We start from the raw sequence: 23,536 nt of genomic DNA, 5'->3' as shown, positions 1-23,536 counted from the left end.
CAATGGATGTTATGGATGTGGTACACTCAAACGTCTGCCCGTAACTGGAGATTATAAAGGGTGTTTCCCGGTTATTTCAGAAGTTGAGTGGGAGCTTTGGTTTCCACAAGATTGGATTGAGTCTACCTATTAAATAGGAATGTGTCTTGGCCCCTTGAAGAAGAAGAATTCAGAAAAATGCATGGTCGTGCTCAAATGCATTACATAGTAATCATTTGTTCTTTGAATCTCACTCAGTTTTTCAAGAAAATATTTGTAGACTAATATGATCACGACATGAGATGCAATCATATTATCAAATCGACACACATTGACTTAAGGAATTTGAATATTGCGCACTTGTCTCAGACAAGTGGGAGATTAAAGGAGTTGTGTCATTGATAAGTGCAGTTACTAGATATATCAAGGATCACTATTATGGAGATAATAAGTTCATTCTCTTGGGGCGTCATCATCTGTTGCTAGACTATGATAGATGATCTTTGGGCTAATAAAATAGTCCAAAGCCCACTAGAATGGATCCTATGAGGTCACACACAAAGGTATTGGGTTAAGCAAGTAAGAGGCTCATTAATGGGCCTTATGAGCATTTAACTAATCATGAATAGGATTGGGCTAGTGTAGTTTGATTGGGATTAGGAATTGGGCTTTGTCATGGAATCTTATTTAGAGATGTGATCTATAAATAAGATCAATGCATAGGGTTGAAAAAGAAGACATAATTAACTTATTGTGAATTGTGAATCAAGGCAACCAAATCCCAAAAACCTTAACCTACCTCTCTCTCTCTCACGGCACCCTTCTCCCCCCCCCAGGACTTGCGGCCGTCCACCCCTAGTGGCGTTCACGCTGGTTCGTGGTGGTTCGTGACTAGTTCGTTGTTCATACTTCTCCGTAGAAAGTCAATTAAAGAGTTCGATCGCGACTAACTAGTATTAGTGGAGGTCTTAATCCGTGCTTATGGACCAAGTAGAGGAATCATATTTGAGGTTCTTTGTCTCGCTTGTTCTTGCTCGATTACTAGTGGAATCACGCTTCAAAGGTATAATTCTTACTCTTTATGTGTAATGCATGAGATCCTTGGTTAGGTGCTTTATGAATATGATTCATGTTTATTTCCGCTGTGTAGTACCTATAATTCCCTACAAGAAGCAGTGTCCACAGACACATGATGAGAGGGAAATAATGAATCTGATTCCATATGCTTCGCTTATTGGATCGATCATGTATGCCATGATATGTACTAGGCCAGATGTATCGTATGCCTTGAGTGCTACGAGCCGTTACCAATCAGATCCAGGAGAGGCCCATTGGACTGCGGCCAAGAATATCCTAAAGTACCTGAAAAGGAACAAGGATAAATTCCTGGTGTATGGTGGTTCAGAGGAATTAGTTGTTGAAGGTTATACCGACGCAAGCTTCCAGACAGACAAAGACAATTTAAAATCGCAATATGGATATGTGTTCTGTTTAAATGGAGGAGTGTTCAGTTGGAAGAGTGCCAAGCAGAGTACAACTGCAGATTTTACAACTAAAGCCAAGTACTTAGCAGCTGCTGAAGCGACTAAGGAGGCTGTTTGGATTCGTAAGTTCATTGGTGAACTTGATGTTGTACTCTCCATAAAGGGTCCAATAGCCCTCTATTGTGACAAAAATGGAGCTATTGCTCAGGCTAGAAAGCCAAGGGAACATCAGAAAGTCAAACATGTCAAACGGGGTTTCACATGATTCGAGAATGGAAATCAGAAGGTGAAATCAGAATTTGCAAAGTTGGAACGGATGATAATGTAGCAGATCCACTTACTAAACCTTTGCCTCAATTGAAGCACAACAAGCACGTTGAGGCAATGGGAATCAGGCATGTAGTAGAATGGCTTTGATTTCCTTGTTTAGTGTTTTAGTTAAATTTTGAACATTTAATGTAAGACACTAAGAAAAATCATTCAAGTTTTGGAGTAATATAAATTTCATGCAATATTTATCACTCCGTTTGCTATTTAATTGTGGTTTATGATTAAATAATGAGTCCATTCGATTCTTGGAGTATTCAACATAGGGTATCAAGACCAGTCTTGGTAAGGAAACACCTATTAAGTGAACGTTGAATATTATAATCGAAAATTGTCCCCAATCGAGGTCATTTAAACGATGGACGATTAATGACCAATTGAGATTAGTGTGTAGTCTGATTTATAGCACTGTTTCTTGTGCTACAAGGACATGATTGTCATAAATCATTTGCACACGTATTGGTTTAGAACCATAATGGATCGACCTATGAGAATACTTTAAGAGATTAAAAATCGTCATAAGTATACTTCTCATTATGGCTATCGGAACCTATTTCCACGACCATGAGTATTGTGAGTTCTCTTATTTGAGTACTAGTCCGCTTAAATATATTATAAATGAAATTATATATTATTTATAATATTTATTTGTATTTTTTCCGGAATTTAATATCAAAAGTTTCAAATTATTTTTGGGGTTGATAAACGATTTTATTACAAAGAACTTTTTATGAACCTTCCTTCTATAATTTATGTCCAACAAACAAACCTAACCCAGTTTACTTTCTTAATTGACCCATTAATTTAATGAGGCCCAATATCCCTACTTACCCTACTACCCTCTCTCCTATAAATACCCCATTCATCCCCAAAAAATTTCCCCACACAAAAGGTTAGTCTTATTTTCTTTCTCCTTTGTTTTATTAATTTGTGTAATTATAATTATTGATTATGAATTTTGATTTTATTGTTTGTAATTAATTTAATTAGTATCAAATTGTATTTTGATGATTAAACTTTATAATTTCAGATTTTATAAATGTTATAATTTTCAGATTTTGTAAATTTAATAACCTAGGGTTTTTAATCATTGAAAATCATGATTTTAGGGTTTTTATGAACAATCGATTTAGGGCTTTTATAGTAATGATGTTTTGAAATTTTGGTGATTATACTACTAATTAGTTCAACTTAATTCTAGATTATTTTGAACACGTAAATTCGTGTTTTAATGTTTAGATTTTGGTTCGTTAATATTAATCTCGTTTTAATCCCGATCAGGTTCTGAACTCATCCGATTTTGACAAAACAGTAATGTTTTCCATGTGGAAAAAATGTTTTAAGAAAGACTCACTACTTTTGTAGTGAGAACTATCCTCTCGTGGCCAAATTCAGCCTCTAAATATGATTTTTGGGCAGTTTTTGATTTGTAACGAAGTTTTTTTTATGCTTAATGTTTATGATTAGTTTTGGGTTTTGATTTTATAGTATAAAGTTTATATTTTTAGTGTCAAAATCATGTTTTTATGTTTTAAACTAATAATTTCAGATTATAATTGTTGTTATAACTTTCAGATTTTATAAGTTTAAAAACCTAGGGTTTCAATTTATTTAAATTGGGATTTTAGGGTTCTTATGACTAATTAAATTGGGGCTTTTGTTCCTATTGTATTTCTAATGCATAATTAACCATAAAAATATATTTTTAATGAAGTTTTAAGGAGTTTTAATCTAAATTATATTGCTGGAAATTTGGTTAAGTATTAATTTATTATTGTTGCTTGTTTTCTAGGAAGTGATTATTTCTTAGGAGACTTTTAAGTGATTAAAAGTGGCACAAAGGATTGTTTATACGAGGTACGTACATGTCTACTTCGTTGTAAGTAGTATCATGTTTAGGTACCAAAGAAAAGAACTTAGTTTCATGATTAGAGAACACTTGGATGAAAATTGTTTGGTTATACATTTAATTAATTCATGTGCTTATGTTTATGAGACATGTTTTGGTGAATTGGTTATGTTTGTATGGGATTATGGATGCAAGCATGTTGAATTATATTGGATTAATTGTTTGTATGGAACGTTAGTTGATACAAGCATATTTTTATTGGATTGGTTTGTTAACCACATTTGGATTATTAAAGGATTGGAATTGAATGGTTTTAAGTGGAATGAATTTATTAATTATTCCACAAGGTTATTATTATTTTATTTATTACTTAATCATGACTTGTTAGTATGTTGAGTAAAGGTGGATTAAACCGAAATGGCTAGGTGGGTTGACTATGTTCAACAATTTTGAATAATTTGGAAGTTTAATGGAATTAAAGGTCAACTTGTGATGTGATCACCATTGTCCTAAATAAGATTAAAAGTGAATTGATGTATGATTGTTATGTATGGTCTTCTTGATTGAGTCGGCTATTAATTAAAATTGTAATCACGTAAAGTGAAACATGGATGAGCAATAAAACTCTAGAAAGCGTGCACTTCTAGAGTATTGACAATTATGGGTTGGGGTACACGGTGGTAGCCCGTGGCTTTCCGAGGCTTGTTTGATCAACATGTCCTCTTCTCTTTTGGTATTTACATTTTTATTTTATAATGAAAGTTAGATGGGATCCTAGACTAACTTTGTTAGAATGGAGTCGCGCCCATTCTTGCATCGCGCTAAACTTTTATTTTAAATGGTCATTTGGGACCAAAATGATTTGGTGGATTGGACAACCTCGTCTATTGCTTACTCCAACTAAATTAATTAAATTAAATATAAAGAGTCAAGTGTTTGGAATTGATTAGCAAGTATGTTGAGTCGATTGAATTGTTTAAGTGTGGAGTCTTGATTAATGAATTTATGTTGTATGTTTATTTACTTTAATTAGTTGAGCATGCTAGGCTTGGTACGTTGTAGCTTGTATGTACCCAGCTTTGCTGATTGCGTGCTTTTGTGTGTTTTCTTTTGGTCATGGCCTTCGCCTTTCAATGACCCTGTGATGATCCAATTATTACACTTGTATTATTGGGGAGCAGTATTGCACAGGTTATCTTGATGATGTGAAGTTCGGGGATTTGACATACGCATTGTCAAGGGATTGGTGTGATTGAGAGTATTCGTTCTTTGTGTTGAACTTATTTATGTTTTACTATTTTAATTATGTTTTGGGATTTTGGAATATTGGTTTGGTTTTAATAAGGGCTTTTATGGTTCCAATTTGTAAGCTTTGACTTATTGGTTTTCTAAATTATATTATTTTAAGATTTAAGTTGGATTTCCGCTGCAATACTTTGATAAAGCCTTAATGTTTTAACACGTGGCGGTAACATGCCAATGGTTCTCCTCTCTTTTTATTTAAAGTAAGTGGTTTGGAAAAGGGAGAATTATTGGGGTGTTACACAACCGGTTTTAGCAAGTCAAACCGGATTGTTTACCTACAATAAGGGGTCAAGTACCCTCTTTGCAACTTCTGAAACTTTATTACCTTATTTGCAACTTTTGCCAAACATTAGTACTCTCAATTGTACCCCTAAGAGCACTCACATCAGTGAGCATTTTTTTGCTCATGAGCAAAAATGGTGAGTAAATTTGTTAAAAATGGTTCCCTATCAATGAGCATATTGAAAAATGCCCATGAGCATTTCTGATTTTGCTCATCCTATGAGCAAATTTGAGGATGAATAGTAACTACGTGGGGCCCAGCAACTCTCCAATGTCCCTGTCAGCTTCTTCCTCAAATCAGCAAATATTACCGTTTTTAATCGGTAATTAATTTAAAACGACTATTTTGGTCGATTTATAATTAAAAAAAAAATTCATCAACAGTTATAATTTTTTTTTCTCTACAAATAGAGATCCATTTTGACATATTTTGGTATAATTTCAAAAATCACAAAAACACTCTATATTATTCTTACTCCCATTTCTAGTGAGATTTATAATTTATAATTGTTTAGCGATTAAAATTCAATATTATTAATTAATATTTAATAATTGTGTTAAGTTAAATAATAGTATAATTGTAATTAGTAGCACTAAAACTTCATTTAACCAAAACATAATTAATAATAATATGGTGATGTGTAAGAGAGAGAAATGTTGGTGGGGTATGTGAAAAAGTAGGAGAGAGATTGATGAGCAATTTTTTTTTTGCTCACTAGTGGGATAAAATTTGCTCACAAAAAATGCTCATGGTTGGCAAGAGAGAGAAAGTGGCTAGAGAGAGAATGAGCAAATTTTTTTTTCTCACTAGTGTGAGTGCTCTAACAAATTTTTCCTAAAAAAACCGGCGGGACCCATTGGTAGAGGGTGTTTCACGTTTTTAATTCACGGCTCTTGCTTCGTCATCTCTCACTCTCACACTCTCATTCTCACATTCATCGTAATATCTGATTCAATTTCTTCTTTACACTTTTTTCTCTCTATTTCCGCTCTGTAATTTTCAGGTATATTTCTCTTGCACAAGCTACTCACAATTTTGGTTTCTAATTGCATTATCAACTAATTTGGCAACTGATAGTCTGATGTTTTTTTTTCCTCAATCTTGATTAATCTGTTTTCAGGACTTCATGGGGTGCCACACCATTGGAATTGTGAGGTATACATGAATTTTTTTGGAAGGATTTTTGTTTTTTTGGGATAATTTTCTTATATATTTTGAAGAACTAGTCATATTAATAATCAAATTGCTGTACAATTGTTTTGGCACTAGTATTGTATTTGTCTATGCTTAATTTTGTTATAAATTATAATCAGACCATGTTTGTCATTTAGCTTGGTAATTGCTTGTTGAAATTTATAGTTATTGATCTGTTCTTTAATGCATGGAGCTTATATTATGTGAAAAGCAGCTAATGAATCAATCAAATTGGCTAATGTTTGGACTAATAGGTGTCTGTCTAGTGAATTGGAGGACAGTAGAGTGAAATTTGGATCATAGTGTGTGCGCTCGCGTATGTGCCATTTCTTTTGACCATAGTTTGATTTATTGATTAACAAATGTTCGAACATGAATTTTGGTGGCTGGATTGTAGGGTATAATTATTCAGTATCTATGTAATGTAAAGTAGTTAGTAAGGTTTGTTATAGTTTGAAGTGATGTGTGACTTTAAGTAGGTAATTGGTAGGCATTGCCTTGCTTATGTTAAGATACTCCTAGAAGGAGAAAATAGATATATGAGTTTGGACCTGGCTTAGGATTCCCATATGGTTCGGTTAAGGTCTAGGCTTTGGCCCCAACTAGTGTTGGAGTTTGGGGTTTTAGGCTCACAATTAAGTGCTTGACTAACTAAGAAGTGTGGGGATGTTGAGCCATGCTTTACAAATCAATCAATCAAAGCCTTAATCCCATAAGTGGGTCGCTTCATGAACTAAAAGTGATTATTCCGTGTAGTTATCAATAAAAACCTTCCTCCTCCATCCCTTACAATCCAATGCCTCATCCTCATGCAAATCCATATGCTTTATATCTTTCCTAACTCCTTCCAACCAAGTCATTTTTGGTCTCCCTCTCCCTCGTTTAACCCCTCCATGGTCTCACTCTTCCACTCTTCGTACCGGTGCACCCTTGGGTCTCTGTTTTACATTTCCGAATCAAAGCAGACTATTTTCCCTTAGGTTGTCTACAATGCCTGCCATCCCTACTATCGTGCGAATAATCTCATTTTTTTATTTTATCTCTTACAGTGTTCTTGCACGTCCACCTTAATATGCGCATTTCCTCCATCTTATTAATGTGCTTCTTCTTAGAAGCCTAACATTTTGTACCATAGAAGCAATACTGGTCTTATGGTTGTCCTGTAGAATTTTCCCTACAATTGTAAGAGAATGCTTCGGTCACATAACATTCCTGTGGCCGCTCTCCACTTAATTAAGCCACCTCGACTTAATCTTATGGGTCACGTCTTGTTCAATCACTCCATTTTTCTATATGATGGACCCAAAATATTTAAAACATTCACTCATGGTCAAGTCCTTTCCATCCAAACTCACCACATCATCGCTTGTCCCCCTTTGAGTACCAAAGCGACATACCAAGTATTCGGTCATAGTCCGACTTAGCTTAAACCCTCTAGATTCCAACCTTTTGCTTGCTCCAATTTGGCATTAACCCTATCTTAGTTTCATCCACCAAAATGATATCATCCGCAAACAACTTACACCATGGAACCTCATCTTGAATTGGACAATTGCAAGTGACGTTGATATGTGCTATATGGCTACTGGAGAAAACTTTGCCCAATAATCTCCAATTTTCTACAAAAATTGATTCTCAAACTCTTTGATAAGCAAACAATAGTATGAACAATAAGAAGTGAGAATTCAGCTGGCTAGTTAAAAGGTTTGGGGTATCTAGTTGCTTGCTTCCTTATCTCTAATCAGGCTTGTGAGCCAATATCTAAAAGACTCAAATAATCACCATGTTTAAACTTTGAATAATGCGAATAATATTAAGGTATATGTAAAACAAAAGCCGTGCACAATATTTGGATCGGCCTATATATATATATATATATATATATATATATATATATATATATATATATATATATATATATATATATATATATATATATATATATATGTCGTAGCATGATCTTTTTTAGCTTGGAGTGGTAGCTTTCCCCTTTAATCTATGTGTTATCAATATACTTCACCCTGTGGTTGAAAATGGGGCTGTCAGAAATATTTGGTGTGATCCTTGAAACCTATTGATTTAACTAAAAAAAATAAATATATCTATCTAGAAAGTGCATCTGTTATTTGTTCAAAATTCCTGTTTAGATTTCAGAATTAAAATTTTTAGCTTTGGCAGAAAGAAGAAATGGTGGTAGGAAATGGGAAAACTTTGATAATTTTGAAATGTTGATGATTGGTGATGCTGAAGTCTCTTAAATCATTTCTGTTTCTGTTCACAATCAAAAAGTTTGTAATTTTTCTACTCACACATGCAAAGTAGGTATTGCCCAGATGAGCCACTGCTGTGCCTATCCCGGAATAAAGTTAAATCAAATTTTAACAATTTTCATCGCGTTAGCTGTAATGTGGCATCAAAAACTTTAGGAGCTCGTTTTCACAACTTAATCGGCGTTCATCAAATTATGAGTGAGAAATATTCACCCCTTCAAAGCATGTGGCGGACTTATTCTACACCAGTTGGCTTGGAAGAGCAGTCCTCATCAGGAACTTCAGGATTCCATGATGATGAAACAGTTTCTGCAGATCCTGCCAAAGAGAGACTTGCTAAGCCACGTAGTAGCAATGAGGTAAGCTTGAATATTGTTAGGGTGCATAGAAAAAAGGAAAAAAACATTGTCACTAGAGATAACAAAATTTAATACTACTCGTATATTTTTCATTTGTTAAGTTGATTATATATGTAAGATTATGTCGGCTGGACTACATTGATAAAGCTCACAATCTTTGCTGACACAAAAGTTAGACCATTGTAAAGTAACTATATAATGTACTTCTTTCGTCCCACAAACCTTTGTTTGTAACAATTACCTTACCCAATTTTTTATGTGGATTGGCTATTGTTTTACTTACCCATGATTTATAATATTACTAAGAATACCCACTAATGTAATTTAGAATCTGTACTTTTTCTCAACAAAGTCCCATCATTTACAGATCTATTTGCCCAACAAATGACGAGTAAGGTTTTGTGGGATGGAGGGAGTATAATGGAGAATATTGGCATAATAGAAAGTCAAAGAGTGAATTGGTAGATGATTATTTATTTTTATTATTTTTTTTAATAATTTTTTTTTTTTTTGGAACAAATTGGTAGATGATCAATAAAGCTTTTATTGTGTACCTTCAAGTTTGGAAAATCTCCTCAAGTAAATTTTATATGTTATTCATGTATGTTGCTTTCTAAAAAAAAGTTACATGATTCAATGGGGCCGGGAGGAGGGGTGGGTGTTGGGAATGATTTATGCACATAAGGAAAATAGACCCAAAAGAACATCAAATACACTCTTTACCTCCAAATAAATGCCTCATTTTTTAGCCAAAACCTTGTTCCTAAATAAAAGTCTCACTTCACTTTTATCGATTCTTTTATTCCCCTTTAACCAACCTTATTTACTTTTGATCAATTGATCCCGAATTTTATTTTTTTATTCTCCTTCCTAATAACATATGCAAAAGGCTAATGAGATCTATTAAGTTTATACTGGTTATCTAAGTTAAGTTGTTAAAAACCTATGGGAGCATTGAAGTTTCTACAAAAGATTGCATATAATATATTATTTTCATATTTTTTTTGGTGTATTTTTGCAGTTGAAGTCATTGCTTGCGGATTCTGAGAGATCAAAACTGGTTAAAAAGTTGAGTGAAGCCAATCAACATAACCGCTTTCTGAAACGGCAGGTTTTCACTTCAATTGATTTATCTTCACTCCTTTAATTACTATTTCCAAAATTATGTTGTAGCAATATAGTTCTTGTTGTTTCATAGACATCATTATGGTGATTAAATTTTTATATGTTCCAAATGATTAATTATTTGAAAGCGTTAGTAAATGAAGTAAAGTCAACTATTAGTTGTAGAGAATAATAAATGAAGTAAAGTCATCTATTAGTTGTAGAAAATTTATTCTTAAAACTAAAAGCACGTATCTAGGGGACTTAAAGTGTAGAACTTCAGATGTGCAGACTATGAAATACGAATAAAGCACGTATCTAGGGGACTTTAAGTGTATAACTTCAGATGTGCAGACTATGAAATACGAATGATGTGAATTCAGAGGTTATAATGTTGGATTCTCAAATAGGTTCCAAAGTGCTTCACGATGTTATCAAAATAGATTTTTCTGTGAGTATTATTTTTGTCAAGCCCCTTTTTTTAACATCAATATAGCCACCCTAGCTGTAATAAATATTTGGAAACTAGATTATTGGGGAATTAGTAAAGCCGTAATAGATACTAATCTTGTATGTTTAGGAGTGACTTAGAGTATAGACTGCTGTGAGCCTGTGAGGTAGTAATTGATCTGAGAGTGTTTGATGTAGTATATGGATTGGAGGAAAGTTGTATGCTCTAGGAGTCTAGGGTGTACTGCAACCTCTTTAAAGTATGGTTGATGAGATGTATAGGTGGAGTTAGGTTTACAATAGGCTGGATTTGGTTCGCAGGAAATTTGATTATACAGGATTTCACTGTGTACAGATATTACCTATGTTGACATTTAGGGGAGAAGAGAAGTGTTTATTAAGAAATGGAGTAGACTAGTAAAATCATGGAAGATATGCAATTCCTTTGCCAGACGATATTTTCCACCCTTGGTAAACTTAATTTCAATCTAGGAAGATTACTCTCTCCTTTACAAACCAATGTGTGAAGTAAATTAGGGTGGGAACTGAATGCTTTTAAATGCAAAAGCTTGTATTCTAAGAAAATGGATTCTTTTATGAACAGCTTCACAATGTAATAAGTGATAAGCATTTGATTCAACACAAACTGATTCTGTTTCTAAAATTTTGCAAACAAAAGCCAGGACGTCAACAAGCAATTTCTTTATTAAGGTGCACCCTTTCATGACCTCTTATATAAGGTCTCTAAAATTTTTGATAGATATGAATAAATTTGTTGTACCCACATCAATGGAACAATTGAATAGAATAAGTTGGGTATCTTTTCTTAAAATCCTGTACAATGGATAACAACATTGTTCCAGATGGAAGACTGACTAGGAATTTATATTAATTGTTCCGGAGTAAAAGTTAAGAAGATTATAGCTTTGAGCTTATTAACTTGAATTCTGGAATATTTGTCATCATCTAGCCTTTCAGAGCAATGTGTTAAGCGATTTATGAATTCTATGTTACTCTTTGTTGAATCACGAGGAACATTGCACCAAATTCTTTGTGAGCATATATGACTCGTCCTGGATCTTTGCATTATTTCTAGGAGTACTATAGCTAGCCATCTGAATGTGTGGAGGTCTTTCCCTCAGAATGTGGCGAGTGTTCCTGTTGCTTAGTTGAATTCTTTTTAGGGTTCATGCTGATTCTGCTTTGATTTATAGGTGCAGGAGAGAGAAGATGCTTTGGTTAATTTCAAGAGTGAACTTGCTGTCCTGGAACTAGAAATTCAGGTATCAATTTGAAAATTGCTTTCTTATTGGGAAGAGGATATGCAAATGCTTTTTTCTCTTTTTCTCTTTACTTTATAAAATCTCTATTCAGATTTAACTGATGGAGTAAATCTTAAAATTAATATTTCTTTAGCAGGCTCATTCGGTGTCATTACCAGTTTCCAGTTTTTGGTTTTTAGATTTTGAAGGTGATATTATATAAGTCGTATTTTGAACTTAAATTTAGTCATACTTCTACTAATCATATTAATTTTTATAAAACTGACAACATAAAATTGGAAATTACTTTTTGTTTCTATATATTTGTTTTTAGTTTGCTAAAAAATTGGAAACTGAAAACAATAAACACTAACAAACAAGCACTTGTTGTTTTCATGAATTAATTTCATAGGTGCTAATTTTGTCTCTACAAAATGATGTTTTAAAACACGGAGTAGTTGCTTCATGAATTATTTTTATAAATTTGTTTTTGTGACCATAACAATTTGTATCTGTAATATACAGGCACTTGTTACTCTGGCAGATGAAATAGCAAAAGCTGGCATTCCAGAAGGTTCAAGGAAGATTAACGGAAGATACATCCACTCTCATCTAGCTGCACGGTTAGAAGGTACACTTACTTTTTATTCTCTTTGGGGTTGCTCCTGGATGTTGGATTTATGAAGATGTGTTCCTTGTAGTGCTTAAAAATTTTCCACTGTTTTCATGGTAGCAAATTATGCCATATCATACCTTTGATCCACTATCTATCATCTCTCTACCTATACTCAGAAGCTGAGATGTCATTGGTACAATTTGGTAGTACAGAGAGTTTTTTTTTTTTTTTTTTTTTTTTTTTTTTTTTTTTTTTTTTAAGGATTTTGCACATTATGCTGTAAGCCTGTAATATATTGTTGTAAAAATGGAACCATCATACTTGTATGGGAGGTATTAGATAAGTCTTTGGTTAGTACACTCATTCACTTAATTTTTATCTGTTGTGTTGGAGGGGATCATGAGACGCAGTCAGGAATACAAATGTTTCAACCTCAAAAAGTCGTTTTTTTTTAACATCTTGATACTTTCTCCATCTCTAGTACTAAGAATTGGAACATCAGAAATTCATAATATTATTGTCCCCCTTTCCAGCTGTTCAACAGAAGTTTCAGGACCAGATAAAGGATGTAGCTGCTGCACAGTCCAAGGAGGTGCCAGTATTTTGGATTGGTATGGCTGAGGTAAGAATGGAAAAGCTATGTTGCACTCAGCTGTTTTTCGTTTTTAGTGTCTATTTAAGATCGGACTAATATATTTTCGTACTTTGAAAGGCTTGAGATCATAGTGCTCATCCAGAATTTACATTCATATTTTTTTTTTTTTTTTTTTATTTTTTATTTTTTTTTTGTAATTGTGGTTTTTATCTGTTGATACTAAAGTTAGTATCTGAGCAAAATGTATCGTGCTCAGGGGCGGAGGGAGAAGTGGACAAGGAGGCGATAACTGTCTCCCTATTTTAAAATAAAAATCAGTAATTTTTTATTTTGTTTTATTGTTTAAATCCCAATTGGTAATTTTGGCAAGACTAAATTAGCAAAATGTGTCATGATTCGTGCCACAACACCACCTGCCATTGTTATGCCATCACCTTTCTTCTATTATCATCATGCTTCCTCAATTCCATGCATCTTTTTTTTTTTTTTTTTTTTATTCTCCAATTATGTTGGACACAATACTCAATGCAGGAGGTCTTTTCTAATTGCTTCATTGTAACCTTTTTTTGTAATGTGGTTGAAGCTCTAAATTTTTAAGATAGTTCATTGCATTGGTTTTAGGTTTGGGAGTGTGTGGAGATGGTTCAAGGTGTGTATGGAGCCATACGAAGGCTATGCATGTAAGTATGTGAGCTTGAAAAGGCTAAAGGAGGGGATGTATTCATGCCTTGAAGTAGCATGTTGTCCATGTTGGGTTGTCCTGGGGAGAAAAAAAAAACTAGTGGATGCTGGACCCAAGATGACACGTCCATGCCTTAGATGGCATGTCCATGTCAGGGGCAATATGTCTATGTCAGTAGTGATACGTGGGTTTAGCATTCCAAATTCGAGTTTAGCTTCTTGTTGCTCGTGTGTTACCTAACATATCCATGTTGGTCCATTTTCAAACATGTGACAAGAAATCTCCGTTTTCATTAATGCTTCATTAAACCCTTAATATAAGTTGATAGAGTATAAAACATATTTTTGGGACTCAACCATATATGGTTGAGGCCCAAGAAAGAATATGTTTTATACTCTACATGGTATCAGATTCCAATTAGGGTTTTCATTTTTTTTTTCATCTCTCAAACCCTAGCCGATCCTTGGCCTTGCCGTGAACCACCACTTCCGCAGATCACTCTCCTTCCTTTTCTCCATGGCAGGTGATGACACTCTTCCCCCCCCCCCCCCTCCTCCTCTTCCTCCCTCAAACAACACCTTCCACTCGACCTTTGCCATTTCAAACATAAAAAATCTCACGTCTGTTACACTCGATCATGAAGAGGCACAATATGCAACGTGGGTTGAACTATTTCAGATTCAAATTTGTGCTTTCAATGTCTTAGCTCATATTGATACTACCGTCTCTCGTCCGACGGAGATTGATGATGCAACTTAAAAGAGGTTGGATGCTATTGTAAAGCAATGGATTTATGGAACCATCTCCAACGACCTTGTTCACACCATCATGAAACCGGGTGCCACAGCTCTAAGAATATGTTTTATATTTGGGCCTGAACTATCTGCTTAAGCTTTTGGTTGAAATGGTCTACTAACATGGTATCAAAACCAGCGTGACACAAAGGTCACGAGTTCGAATCTCATCCACCCTTACTTTCAAGTGCAATATTAAGCGCTGGGTATGAGAAGGACCCATGCTGCATATACACTTCTAGCCAAAACGGGCTCTCGTGTGAGGGGGCGTGATAGAGTATAAAACATATTATTGGGCCTCAGCTTAAGCTTTTGGTTAAGATAGTCCACTAACAAATAGTGCCTTACAGCTACTTTGTGTGACATTCTCATATGTCATATCCACTTTATTTAACACTCTTAGGGTTGAAGAGAGGTTTTAAGCGAGTGAGAGAGAGCATTGAATGCTCGTAAACCTTATATATTGTTCATTTCGACCCACCCGCAAACCCAACCCATTTTCCCCGTTTTCTTGGGTCTTGAACAAAGTTTTTTATTTTACCCATAACCCAATACAACCCAAATCCGTTTAATTCGTAAAATTGTGCCTTATGGGTCAAACTCGACCCAACGACCCGATTTTATGGGGTTTTTTAAATAAGTACATTTATTTGGAAATTTATATTAGTTTATTGAGTAAGCTTGATTGTGTGTCTACTATCGGACATTCATTTTTTCTCTTTCTCATTTATCTATCTCACAAAACTCTAATTGAAATCCACACCAATCACCTCTTACACCAATTATCGACCACACTAATTGCACCCATATAACCCACACTGTCATACCACCGATCGACAGGTATACTGATTTTATGTCAAGAGATATTATACTCCACGCATAATTATGTTGTCTCTTCCTTAAATTTTGGAATGTTTAAAAGTTTTATTTTTAAGTTTATTATCATGTTTTATTAGTTAGGAATTAATGAGTTTTGGTGAAATGGTAACGATTTAAATTATGTAGTATGTAATGGCAAAAAATAATATCGTAAAAATGTTCGATTAAAAAATTGGAAAAAAAAAATAGCAAAGTAAGCTTTAAAAATCAGAAATTTTAAAAATAAGCCAAGAAAAAAAATTAAATAAAAATTGTTTTAAACCAGTTGGATTGACCCGAATCCAAAACTTTGGGACAGGGTTGAGCATTTCTCGACCCGTGACCCGATTGAAATGACCCGTAATCTGGAGTGACCTGACCGAGCCAAATGACAGTCTATTGTTCATCATCAATATAATTCCATAGTGCAAGGGTGGGTTTTTCTCTTGGTTCTCAGGCATCCCACGGTGACTTTGTCTTCCTATTTGTTTATGTTTATCAGTGTTGGTTTCTTGTTGTTCTTGTTTGTTGTTCATTGTTGTCAATTGCAAATTAGAGTCACATGAGTCACATCATAATCACAATTGCTTCTACTTATCTATCTAAGATTCAGCTAGCCAATATAGTGGAGTGCTAGTGCGTTTATAACTATACCCTGTTTACAGAGTGTGCAAATCATGGGTAGTTTTGATGGATGGAGTCAAGGAGAACACCTATCTCCAGAGTACACAGGCTCATATACAAAGTTTTCCACGAACCTGTTGCTCCGACCTGGGCGGTATAATTCTTTTTTTTTTTTTTTTTTAACCATTGTTTCATACCCATCTGTTATCTCGACTATGAAGTTCTGTTATTCCAAATTCTAGGCTGACAAGTAAAGAGGATACAAATTCTTGATAATGCTAATTCTTGTACATGGTGAATAGGTATGAGATCAAGTTCTTAGTCGATGGGGAGTGGAAGATATCATCAGAGTTCCCAACTATTGGCGAAGGGTTGCAGGAAAATAATCTGTTAGTTGTAGAGTAATTTTTCAAGTCATCAATGATTGATTTTTTTAGGGTTATAGAGTTATTGATCCCAACCCCCATCTCTGAAGGATCTTTATTAAGATTAGTACATCTCAATAAATATAACAATGTATGAAAACGGCACTGGCTACTGCCTCTCAAAAGTGATCTTAGTTACCGACTTCATGTAATTACAGACTTCATGTGCTGTTAGTCCTCTACTCCTCTATAATGTAACAAGGTTCTAAGACACAACTGATTGGAAATTATACTGTAGTTAAATATAAATCTTGTTTATAAAGGTGTGAATCTCATTATTATACTTTAATTGCGTACCGATGTTGTCAAATAGTCTTCAATTTATATCTATGGACAATGGACATGACAAATTAATCGAACTGATCAATTCTGTACAGGTGACATCAATCATTATAGATGAGGCTTGCAATATGCTAGTAATACTATGTACTCGATTTGGTAATTTCTTGAATGGTACAGCCAATTTTAATGTTGTATGTGGGCTGCGACGAAATCTCTTTTCTTATGTTCATTAATACATTGCCAATTATATTGTTGTTTGTGGTTTTTATTTTGACGCTTGTTTATTTTGAGTAATATGCATATTATGATTTCATTTGTGTTTGAGAATTGTGTGTTTTACTGCTAGGAGCCTAGGACTGTTATGTTATAGCACTTAGCATTAAGTATACAAGAGTCAGGAAAATGACTATTCCATTTCTGCAACTAGCAGCTGAAGGTCGGGGAGGAAAAATGAGCATTGTTTTGGATTTGAAATGGCTTCATTTGAGATCGGATATCAAATTGTATGGTTTGAACTTAAATGTCTTAGGGCCTGTTCTCATACGTTTATTTTCAGTTAAGTTCAGCTCAGCTCCTAATTTCTTTCTCTTATAAAATATTCATTTCAGTTCAGTTCAGTTCAGCTAAGTCCAGTCAATGAGAACAAACCCTTAATAACTCGAATTTGGGTCAAATGCAAATCCATATTCTTGTAGGTTCAGAAACAAGTTTTTAGACACCACCATTATCTTTTTTTTACTAGGTATAAATTGATGGAGATAGTAACTCAAGCCATGGGAAAATACACGACACCGATGTATTTACATTATTCACAAACAATTTCAAATTTCACTTATCATCTCTCTCTTTTCATTTCAACATTGAACCTAGTAGTAGCTGGTGCTAGTAACCTTGGCCAAAATACTCAAAATTTGTTCAGGATTGCACCAACAAAAGTTTAGAGACGTAAAACTACATTAAAAGATCTCGGAATAGTAACCTATACAATTTGAACACCGCGTATTCATGCGCTAAAAGGGCAATGGCATTATCAAAATGTCACTTCAAAGTAGCATAAGGCAGAAAGTAGTTACAAACTTAAGGAACCTTTGAGACCTCAACCAAGAGTCTGTGCAAAGCTTGTGGCTTCGAAAAGAATGGTGAATGGTCTGCACCTTTGAGACGCAAGACCTGTTCTGGAGGGGCTGCCTTTGTCATTTGTTCTTGTGAAGCGATAGCTATTGCATTATCTTCTGTAGTTTCTATGTAAAAGCGTCGTACAGAACCGTAGTTCTTATCTGTGAGACACAGCTTTTCTAAAACAGGTGCAAATGGTATTGGCCTCATTGACACAGATGCCAGTGCAACATCCTGCACCAAGATATAACCGGTTCAGTGAGAGAGGTATGACTGAGATATTCAATGAAAAACATAAGATAACATTCCTTTTCTTTCAGATTTTGTTTATTTGAGTACACCATGCTAAGAGCTTTGCAAATCACCAACTTATCACTTAGTGTCATACATTGTCGGTGATTCCTTGTGGCTCCCTAAACTCTTACGACTAATCAAGATCACTTGAGAAAAGGATAACTATGACTGAATTTCTTAACCACCCTTCCTCCACACAAATTAGGAAAAATCAAAAAACGAAAAAAAAAAAAAAAAAAAGGAAAAGGAAAAGAAGGCAGTCTGATTAATCCGAATGAACTTGGTAATATGAACAACAAGAAGATAACACCAGAAGGAACAAGGAAAAACTTGTTCAAACAGTCGAATACTGTTGAATTAAGTTTTTTTTTGGTCACCTATAAGGTTAATCAGAATTAGTTTGGTTGGATGTACAGCAACAAACAATATGGTTCTGACATGTGATCGCTAGGGAAGAGATTAATATTATATGTTTTGATCATAAATCCATTTCAAGATAACAATGTGTGAAATTTTGAAACCAGCAATAGCATTAAAATTTCAAAATCAAGAGTGGAATATGATTTACCTTCGACGGGCTTTGGTTAAATAGCAACTCCTTCAGCAATGACTTGTCAAGATCAATAGCAGTTGGAGGATTATTGTTTCCATTTGCATAGAGGAAAACTTGAGCCTGCTTCATTAGATCCTTGGCCTCTTCCTGATGCAAACAACGATAACACAATTAGGAAACAATACGCGCCCTAAGATTTTTAGAAGTTATTGATGCAATTCTGCACAATATGCCAATTGACAAAACATGCAAAAGGACTCTTGTCAAAGCACAAGACCATCGGGTTTCCACGAAACATCTAATGAAAACCATTACAATATCAAAGTGAGTTAACCCCATTCTATCATGCATTCTAGGGAAGAAATACTAAATAGCCCCATTACATCAAAGCTCTGACAGCCTAAGTAATTTTATTGACACAAACTCTTAGACTTCCTCAAATATGCTATATTCAGAATACTAGAAAATCAGCACAGTGGAAGGATGAAAAAAGAGAGAAATATGTTCAGCTGAGCTGCTGAAATTCCATTGTGCTAAACCCCTTGTCTTGGGTGTGGCTGAAGTCTTGACGAACCACCACAGAGGCACCAAATGACTACTGCCAATTTTCTCAAAAAACAATTGAGGCAGACAATGCAGTTGACAAAGTTAGATTCATCACTAGTTACCCAATTTATTGTCCAAAACTCAAAAAGCATATATATTTTTAAAAACTGAACACCAAAATAACAGGAGGCAGGTTGTTGACTTGGGAAGTGACAAATTTTAAAGCCAGTTCACGAAATAACTTGTTTATAGCCAACAGTTTAATTGTTTATACTCTCTCTGTCCCTTTTTGTTTGCCCTGATTTTATTTTTAAGCCATTCCTTAAAGATTGCTTCGTAATATTAATGTACATGAGGACCACCACTTTACTCTCACAAAACTACTTTTAAGGTCTCACCACTTTTCTCTCTCATTTCCACTCAACCAAAACATAATAATGTGAAATATTTCTATAGGGAGTATATTATAGCTCGCTCACCAAACTGACAAATGTTTGCTTCCCAGTGCAAAAGATGCAAATAAATTAGAAGCAAACCTGCTGTGAGAAGATATCAAGAGCACTTTGGCCATTATTCAACATTGTTGCAGCAATGAAAACAGCCTTTGACACTTTAGATGGAAACAATTCCATTGCATATGATATGCAAGCACCGCCAAAATCATGTCCTACCAAAATCACCTGCATTACAGAACAAGAGAAAAAGAATTGAAAAATCATAAACAACTCGGTAAGTAAGATTAATTAAAGTGTACAAGAACAATAAAGGATCTTTTGGCAAATGCATCTACCCTGTCAATTTCCTAGCTCACTAAGTGTTCGATTGAAATGAGACACATGAACAATGTCAACGATAAGTAAACTTCAATACAGTCACAGACAATTTATAGACCTAACATCAATTATATCTGCTTAGAAATGAAGTTTAACTACAATAGAAAGTATATCGAATAACAAAAGAACCTTTTCTCCATCAGCAAGTTTCTCGAGAAAGTCAGTAAGTGGCTTCACATATTGTGCAAGACTTGTAATGCCATTACTATCCGATGAATGAATTCCAGAACCCGTCAAGTCTATAGCTGTAACCTTATAACCACATTCTTCCAGTAGCGCAATGGTCTTATACCAACACCAAGCACCAAAACCACCTCCATGAACAAGCACAAATTTATTCGTTTCTAAGCCTTCAAGTCCTGCATCCTGCCATACACATAATTCAATCCAATATAAGGCTTCATTATTTTCAACCGAAAAACCATAATCTTAACTTATTAGCCCTTGTCTAAATAAGTAAATTTGCTACCTCTCATCCGAATTAATATTTCCTGATACATATATATTTTTTTTAATTAATCATAATTGAAATCCATCTCCAATCCAATCCAATCCAATCCAATCCTTGAGTTCTTTGCACATTCATACATGATAATAGTTAGAATTGAGAGCACCATATCACTAAAACATTAATCAAAGATCCGAGTTTACTTCTTATTTGGGAAACAAAGTCGAAATTATGTTAATAAAAACATATTTTTCATTCTTGTACATTATATCATTCTACAATAACCACTTCAAACCCCATCCACTCTGATCTATACATAAGTAAACAAACAATAAACGGCATAAGAGAGAAATAATTAGCTCCTGATTGGTCCCCCTACCGCCCGTGGCTCGACCCCCACCACCCTTAAAACAAAGAAAAATATCCATGAAACATCCCTCAACTGATCACATTAATAATCTAGTATCATGCTATCACCAAGACACCACATGCAACCCTTGAACTTAGATCCGCCCTATAAAAATAAAGGATTAACCAAGCACCTGGACTATAGTCTTACAGTTAGAAGTTGGGACCATAAAAACAAGTACACTCTTTTGCACTTAATGTAGCTACTTTCCAGATTTTCAACTGTTTTTTATGGTTTTTTTTTCTCTAATTTGGCCGACCGAGCTTTATTTTTTCAATTGTAATTTAATGAAAAAGCTATATCAATAAAAAGCTCACATTGCTATCAACTTAACATCATTATCATCATTTTCTTCTCTTTAAAAGAAAACATCATTGTCAAAAATTTATCATCATCATATTATTCTTGGACCAAAAGTAGAAAATGAACAAACTACACATAACCAACAATAAGGTGAATCAAAGGAAAGGGGTAAGAGGGTTCCAAAAATGATTTTTTATTTTTTTTTCAATTCTTTTTACGAATATTTAATATTTTAATATTGTTACATTAATTTTTGCAAATTAAAGGGCAGGCAATTTCGAAGAAAGGGTGGCAGCAGAATTTGCTAAACTGGTTTCAGACATACCTAACTTGATCCGCCATTTAAGTAACATTAATTATCATTCTCTTCTTGTTTCCCCTAAACTACTCTTTCTTAACGGTAGTAATTAATTAAACTAATGCTCTACAATTTTGCCACCAACAACATGATAATTACTTGGTATTTTTATAATCTTAATTGTAAATTAGTAACAAGAGCTAACCATAAATAGTATTCGAGTAACTTTCTAGGAGTAACAAGAGTCACAAAGTACAGTGATGTTGACACTATTCGATTGACCATCCTAAGACTATACCAACTAAACATAGTCGACATTGGCGGTGTAATCCCATTGTAATACCAAGGCGATTGACTATTGACCAGATTTAGTTTGATAACAAGAAACAAACAAGAAGACAAACAAATTTTGAAAGTTTCAATTAACATTATATTTTAACTTACGTCTTAATCAAAAGATCATATAAAAAGAACACACAAATATTACATTTCCTATAATTAAATAAAATAAAAACAACCATGATCAATATTTATGATAATTAAATAAAAATAAAACAAGCAAACCTGATTAAGAAGCTGATGAGGTTGAAGAAGAGGATCGGTAAGAGAACGAGCACGAGTACTAGAACTACGGGGCAAAGTAATACCACCGTTTTTATTATTACTATTATTGTGTTTAGAAGTACCAGGGTATCTTAAAGAGGTTGATCGGTCAAATGGTAAACCCGTCTCGCCATTACGCTGCTCTTGCCGCTGCTGCTCTAGAATAATCGCAGCGGCGGCAAGAGCTTGTTGATGAAGAACAGGGTCATCAAACTTAAAATTCTCTCGTCTCGACGATCGAATCCTCGACCAACGGTTGCTGTTGCTGATGGTGGTGGCAGGGGCGGAGGTTGATCGATTGTATTGGCGTTTCGGGTTTTGTTTTTTGTTGTTTATGTCTTCGTAGGAAAGGCATGTGCAGAGGTTTCCCATTTTTGGTGTTGCATGAGAGAGCAAAACAGAGAAGAAGAATGCTAGCTTTGTGTACAGAGACTATGTATTGGTTTTGAGTTTGTTGTTGGTGTAATTTGTTGTGTTGAATAAAAGAAAGGAAAGGAAAGGAAAGTTGTTTTCACCTTAAATTATGTGAAAAGAAATAAAGGAAGGGTAATCATGTTGGAAACTTCAGTTTGCCGTTTTAATTTGACCTTTTTTACTTTTCCTTGTGGAAATGTATTGGCTGTCATATGTACAATTTTTAACTTATTATTTATTTTTATTTTTTTTTGACGATACAAACAGACTAATTAGTAATACTAAAACAAATAAAATTAACCGCCGCTTCCCCCGTAATTTGATGAGCACGAAGAACACGTTGACGATCCGCTTTATGAACACAACAATACTGAAATTTCAAGCCTAGTTGTTGAATCTTGCGAATGAGCCAAAGGTAAGCCACATCACCTCGTCCATCCCCCCGCAGAAGAGTAACCAGATTAAAGGAATCAGTAAAGACCGTGACAGAATGCAGCTTTTGATCGAAAGCCCATTGAAGCCCGTACAAGCAAGCCAAAGCCTCCACATGTAAAGGAGAAGAAGCAACCCCGAAGTTACTTCCTCCAATAATGCGGTCATCCAACGGGTCATCATTATCCAAACACCAACCCATCCCAGCATGTTGAGAGCCTTGGAACCAAGCTCCATCGATTTGAAGAGAAACAGAGGAAGTCTCAGCAGTAGTCCGACCAAGCAAAGCATTATAAAAACCAGGTGGAATAGAATCTCCAGCCTCCCCTCCGCAAACAGAAGGGGAAGAAACAATAGCGGCCGAGGAAACGAACACAGAATGAGTATCCATGACCTCTGCTAACTGAGAGTCAAAGGACCTTGAAGCACTTACTGCCCTAAAGACCCTGGAATTTCGACATAACCACAAACTCCAAAGAGTACCAACAAAGGAACCTAAGCGAGCACTCGAGGGCCCATCCTGACTAATAAAAAGTCAGACATAA

General features: G+C 34.7%; 2 protein-coding genes across 3 annotated transcripts; one reads left to right on the top strand and one right to left on the bottom strand.

Moving 5' to 3' along the window:
• Window positions 1–6,102: 6,102 nt before the first annotated feature.
• Window positions 6,103–16,690, top strand: LOC110730687 (protein PTST, chloroplastic-like). 2 transcript variants are annotated; one of them, XM_021910506.1, is made up of 9 exons: window positions 6,103–6,230; window positions 6,348–6,382; window positions 8,744–9,050; window positions 10,072–10,161; window positions 11,819–11,887; window positions 12,392–12,497; window positions 13,016–13,104; window positions 16,077–16,189; window positions 16,338–16,690. In XM_021910506.1, the coding sequence occupies exons 2-9, from the start codon at window positions 6,354–6,356 to the stop codon at window positions 16,438–16,440; spliced, it is 906 nt and encodes a 301-aa protein (XP_021766198.1). In that variant the 5' UTR covers window positions 6,103–6,230; window positions 6,348–6,353; the 3' UTR covers window positions 16,441–16,690. The 2 variants fall into 2 exon arrangements, with proteins under 2 accessions (XP_021766198.1, XP_021766197.1); XM_021910505.1 differs by having other exon boundaries at window positions 8,741–9,050.
• Window positions 16,691–17,744: 1,054 nt separating this feature from the next.
• LOC110730686 (putative methylesterase 11, chloroplastic) lies at window positions 17,745–22,993 on the bottom strand. The gene is made up of 5 exons (XM_021910504.1): window positions 22,107–22,993; window positions 20,214–20,450; window positions 19,788–19,931; window positions 18,721–18,852; window positions 17,745–18,092 (listed from the first exon to the last, which is right to left on the bottom strand). The coding sequence occupies exons 1-5, from the start codon at window positions 22,515–22,517 to the stop codon at window positions 17,820–17,822; spliced, it is 1,197 nt and encodes a 398-aa protein (XP_021766196.1). The 5' UTR covers window positions 22,518–22,993; the 3' UTR covers window positions 17,745–17,819.
• Between the last annotated feature and the right edge of the window lie 543 nt (window positions 22,994–23,536).

Source organism: Chenopodium quinoa, unplaced genomic scaffold, assembly GCF_001683475.1.
Source record: "Chenopodium quinoa cultivar QQ74 unplaced genomic scaffold, ASM168347v1, whole genome shotgun sequence".
In the NCBI taxonomy this organism is placed as follows: domain Eukaryota; kingdom Viridiplantae; phylum Streptophyta; class Magnoliopsida; order Caryophyllales; family Amaranthaceae; genus Chenopodium; species Chenopodium quinoa.
Note: the sequence above shows the minus strand (reverse complement) of the source record. Positions and strands in the feature narration are given on the sequence as shown.

Bases quoted from the DNA above. Each gene is read 5' to 3' on its own strand.
- LOC110730686 (XM_021910504.1), bottom strand. From the start codon at position 22,517: ATGGGAAACCTCTGCACATGCCTTTCCTACGAAGACATAAACAACAAA. The intron at 20,451-22,106 runs GTTTGCTTGTTT...TGTGTATGGCAG, and splicing joins CTCATCAGCTTCTTAATCAG to GATGCAGGACTTGAAGGCTT. The intron at 18,093-18,720 runs GTAAATCATATT...ATCTTGGTGCAG, and splicing joins TTAACCAAAGCCCGTCGAAG to GATGTTGCACTGGCATCTGT.
- LOC110730687 (XM_021910505.1), top strand. From the start codon at position 6,354: ATGGGGTGCCACACCATTGGAATTGTGAG. The intron at 12,498-13,015 runs GTACACTTACTT...CCCCCTTTCCAG, and splicing joins TCTAGCTGCACGGTTAGAAG to CTGTTCAACAGAAGTTTCAG. The intron at 16,190-16,337 runs GTATAATTCTTT...CATGGTGAATAG, and splicing joins CTGTTGCTCCGACCTGGGCG to GTATGAGATCAAGTTCTTAG.